This window comes from Sinocyclocheilus anshuiensis, unplaced genomic scaffold (genome assembly GCF_001515605.1).
Source record: "Sinocyclocheilus anshuiensis isolate Anshui unplaced genomic scaffold, SAMN03320099.WGS_v1.1 scaffold524, whole genome shotgun sequence".
Taxonomy (NCBI): domain Eukaryota; kingdom Metazoa; phylum Chordata; class Actinopteri; order Cypriniformes; family Cyprinidae; genus Sinocyclocheilus; species Sinocyclocheilus anshuiensis.
Genome location: NW_015555703.1, coordinates 497,670 through 502,404, shown reverse-complemented (window position 1 = coordinate 502,404; position 4,735 = coordinate 497,670). Strand labels below are relative to the sequence as shown.

Sequence of the window (4,735 nt, the reverse complement as noted above, 5' to 3'; positions counted from 1 at the left end):
TATCATTCAAATGCACACAAAAGCACGTCGGAATGACAGTGTTGAGGAGTATCCACGTAAACGAGTATTGTTTCCGATCCGCACTTTACCCCAAACCAGCAGGTTCACGACTTCAACCCCTAACTGCTCGGTCCCATTGCCGTATTGGCTCAAATGCATAGGCAATTACACTTATTATGGACTCGACAGTGCTTTCAAGTTCGTCTTCCTCCATTTCAAAACAAGCGTGTGTTCAAAATGTAAAGAAATGCTTGTATTACTTCACTGGCCATCGGAGCGAACCAACCCTGTGACGTCACACGCGGTGGTACTGCAAGATGGCGGCGCCCTTGCTCCAAAAGCTGTAACAAAACAACCTTTTTTCTTTAAAACGGTTACATTAATCATGTTTGTTATATATATTTTTATTAAAATGGAAGTTATTTTTCTAATAATGTAAACTTGACTGACTGCTTCATTTCCACTTTAAAGTTGATATATACTACCGTTCAAAAGTTTGGGGTTAGTAGGATTTGTTTTTTTCTAAATAAATAAATACATTTATTCAGCAAGGATGCTTTTAATTGATCAGAAGTGACAGTCAAGACTTGTATAATGCTACAAAAGATTTCTATTTCACAAATGCTGTTCTTTTGAGCTTCCTGTTCATCAAAGCTGAAAATTCAGCTTTGCATCAAAGCAATAAATTACATTTTCAAATATAATAAAATAGGAAACCGTTATTTTAAATAAATGCAGCCCCGGTGAGCATAAGAGACTTCTTTGTGGGTTACTTCAGCGTGCCGTTTTTATAGTATGGCACATTTTATTGAATAAAAGTGTCAGCTACATGGCAAATTAGTTGGTTGACCGTGTAGATCAAATTATATCCCATTTGTCTCCAGACACATACATTCAGAAAACCAAAAAGTCTTACATAGACAGCAGAGCACGAAGAAACCTGGGCAGCATCAATTCAGAGTTACACGATGTCCAGAGGATCATGGTTGCGAATATCGAGGAAGTGCTCCAGCGTGGAGAAGCGTTATCTGGTGAGTGAACACATGCTGCAGCCGGTTTCAGTCTTTTGAGCTCATTTGAGGAAGACAAAACCACTTGTATTTGTAGAAGTATTATTTAGTATTGTTTTTTCTGCAGCCTTGGATTCCAAAGCAAGTAATCTGTCCAGCCTTTCTAAGAAGTACCGCAGCGATGCAAAGTACCTCAACACTCGGTCCACCTATGCTAAAGTGGCCGCCGGCGCCGTGATCTTCATCACACTCATTGTTTATGTGCGCTTCTGGTGGCTGTGAATGTATGTGACAAATTCAAGCAGAAACTCTCAGGGCCTCACTCACAAAAATGGCTCGGACACCAGTCTGTTCTGGCCTTAAGGGTGTGTCTGTTTGAGACACTGAATGTAGCTGTCAATGAGTTTTGTCGAGTTAATCATGCTGTTGTCTTTTTACACTTTTTTTGTAGCGTATATCAGGTGTAGGTGTTAATGATGTACTTGTTGCCTTGTATATGTTCAGGATGTTGATAACAGCTATGCAAAGTACATGTGGAGTTTATAGGAAATCACATCTGTATCTGGAGAAAAAGTTATACATCTTTGTTGGGACAGAGCCCACTATGTCAAATATATTTTTAGTTTGTGACTTGTGTAAAATGTGAAGGTGCTTTTCAAGGAACATCAGAGTAAATTCAGACAAATGAACTGTAATGGTTTATTGTTTACAATTATCATTACAAAATAGTCACACTCAACGCATTCACTCACTTAACACGGTTCAAGATGATAATTGGTCATTTATGTCTGACAGAGTATAAATATATACATTTGTTCTTTGATGAATAACAAACGAACAGCTGCTCTTGATGCACTGACCATTTCTGCTTGAAATCCACATTACTGTATTTAGACAATGAGGTCAAAGTCATCTCGCTGAAAGAACAAAAACAAAATTGTAATGTTAATGAGCAATTAATTCAAATAGGTTTTATAGCTATTTTTAATAATTTCCTAACAGCATAAAATCAGATTCTCTCGGTGCTTATATGATTACACCATATATAAAAATGTAATTCTACAAATTTTAGTGCCTTTAAAAACCTGTCTGATGTCAGACTATTAGTCCACACGGAGGGATGCATGTCATTTTCCTTAACTAATTTCATTAATAAAAGGTTTGCACACTGCTTCTTTTTAAAGAAATTAGTTTTTATTCAGCAAGGACATTCAATTGATTAGAAGTGACCGTAAAACCTTTTATATTGTTACAAGATTTCTGTTTCAAATTAATGATTTTCTTTTGAACTTTCTATTCATCGATGAATCTGTTCCACAAAACACAACTGTTGTCAACATTGATAATAATGAGAAATGTTTCTTGAGCAGCAAATCAGCATATTAGAATGATTTCTGAAGGATCATGTTACACTGAAGACTGGAGTAATGATGCTGAAAATTCAGCTTTGCATCACAGGAATAAATTACATCTTAAAATATATTCAAATAGAAAACAGGTATTTTATACTTTAATATTATTTCACAATATTACTGTTTTTACTGTATTTTAATACATTCAAATAAATGTATTCAAATAAATGCAGCTTGGGTGAACATAATTGAGATAAGGAATTTCTTTCAAAAACGTTTTAAAAATCACTGACCCCAAACTATTGTACAGTAATGCATAAACTCTACAGGATGATTTTCATAATATACTTTAACATACCTCCTCATTGTAGTTCATGACATGTTGTTTGATCTTGGATGAATCCACCCATGTGACAAAGTCTTCCATACTCCTGTAAGTTAACAGTATTGCATAATAACGATACATTTCAGTTGCCACAGATTCATTGAAAAGTTTATAGGTTAAAATTAACCATGTGGTTTTTCTTTTTTTCGTCTTCAATGGGCATCAGAAAAGAAAAAAAAAAGGTAATGAGGGTTTTCATAACTAACCTTGTTACGAGAAAAGCAGGATCAGTGACAATCTCAGGCCCAACACGAATATCTGCTGCTCAGTCAAGAAATAGTTTCAAAGACATTTATACTAATTTAAATGAGACGAGCTTCATTTTCTTCCCAATATTACAGTTTAAAGAAATATGACCACATGAACTTTAAGAATCATATGCTTTTTTGTTTGTTTAGATCGTTCAGAAGGGTTTGACCAAACTGTTAAACTAGGTTATTTACAAATCATCCAAACACCCGTTTCATTTCTAATATTATGACTAAGTAGTATTAAATTGTAAAGAAATTACAGATCCATATTTGAAATCTGATTGGTTGATAACTTTTGACAACATTTAATTCAGGTGCGAAAAGAATTAATATCTATAGCGCATGAGCACAGAGAGATTTGAGAGTGCACAGGACACAGTTTGAGTGAGAGGAGACACGTTTTAAGTGCGCGCACTCTCTCCGGGCGAGAGCAGCGTGTATCTGAGCGCGAGCGTCCGGTTTTGTGCGAGAGCAAAGGAAATCCGCGCACGAGTATTGTATTAATGTGCTTTCGTGCTACAATAATGCGCTCTCGACATTTGTCATTAAAATAACGCCATAGATGTAGACATGTGGGGGCTTAGAACGAGCCGTTTTAGGTAGGCGTGGTTGACTCTTAACTTTTATAAAGAATATCTCTTTGGATTTGAAACTTTAGTATTTGCAACTTTACAGATCTTCTTTATGCACCAAGAGCTTGTAACACTCCAAAGAGAAAGGAAATATTGAAATGGCATCATATGACCCCTTTTTAACATTGTTTGTAAGAAACAAATCCATCGTTAAGATGTTATTACCCAAACCATTGCTCCTTGCCAAAAAGTCACAATTTAAAGGTGAAAACAGTTGATAAAAGTGAGAGGACAACAGATGATGGACATTTTCACTGGAGGAAATGCTATTGTAGATTGTGGTTTAAAGTTAAAATGCTAAACAGTGGATTTGTTTCTTACAAACATGCAGCTTTTGGCTTTACAAGACTTTAATTGATGGACTGGAGTGGTGTGGATTATTGTGGTGTTTTTATCAGCTGTTTGGACTCTCATTCTGACGGCACCCATTCACTGCAGAGGATGAAGAACCTCCATCTGTTCTGATGAAGAAACAAACTCATCTACATCTTGGATGACCTGAGGGCGAGTAAATGTTTTGACAAATTTTCATTTTTGGTTGAACCATTCCTTTAAAATTAAATGAACATCCAGTATATTCAGAGATCAAGGAAATCTAACTATAGAAATTACAGCAAGTCATTAAATGTTGAAGCAGATAATATATACATATTAAACGGGTATAATATGTATATAATACATACATCCAGGGGGGTAATTTCCACTGGGGACAGGGGAGACATGTCCCCCCCACTTTTCAAAATCACGTTTGTGTCCCCCCCACTTTCAAATTCGTTTGTTATGATTTTTTTAACCGCACGCGGTCATCGCCACGGAGGAGCAGGACCGAGCAGGGCACAGAGACGCGCGCGTCCAGGAAAGTCGCGTGCACGCTCTAAAAATAGCTCACTGAAAGTTCTAATTAAATAATTAAACATTATTCAAAACATTAATGGTGAGCATTTTCGACTTTATAAAATGATTCTCTCAAGTCTTGGCGATCGGCCCCTATTAAACAATAAAGAAAGACAGACATATTTTTCTTATACATAGTTTCTTTTTGGCAGAATTGATCATTAATCAACTTAATTATTTCCTGGATTTTGTATCACCATAGTCCCTAACA

The 4,735-nt window shown here is 36.1% G+C and overlaps 2 protein-coding genes across 4 annotated transcripts in view; one reads left to right on the top strand and one right to left on the bottom strand.

Annotated features, from left to right (window-relative positions):
- Positions 1-1,310, top strand: part of LOC107671713 (vesicle-trafficking protein SEC22b-A-like) — a 5,092-nt gene extending 3,782 nt beyond the window's left edge. For all 3 annotated transcript variants that reach the window (XM_016464650.1, XM_016464652.1, XM_016464649.1), the window contains 2 exons: positions 885-1,031; positions 1,138-1,310. In XM_016464650.1, the coding sequence (XP_016320136.1) occupies positions 885-1,031; positions 1,138-1,292 (302 nt within the window). In that variant the 3' untranslated portion in view covers positions 1,293-1,310. The remainder of the gene's footprint in view (positions 1-884; positions 1,032-1,137) is intronic.
- A 540-nt stretch (positions 1,311-1,850) lies between these two features.
- Positions 1,851-4,735, bottom strand: part of imp3 (IMP U3 small nucleolar ribonucleoprotein 3) — a 9,492-nt gene continuing 6,607 nt past the window's right edge. Inside the window, exons 5-7 of the mRNA XM_016464653.1 lie at positions 2,954-3,005; positions 2,721-2,793; positions 1,851-1,927 (exon numbers count right to left, since the gene is read on the bottom strand). Of these exons, the coding sequence (XP_016320139.1) occupies positions 1,901-1,927; positions 2,721-2,793; positions 2,954-3,005 (152 nt within the window). The 3' untranslated portion in view covers positions 1,851-1,900. The remainder of the gene's footprint in view (positions 1,928-2,720; positions 2,794-2,953; positions 3,006-4,735) is intronic.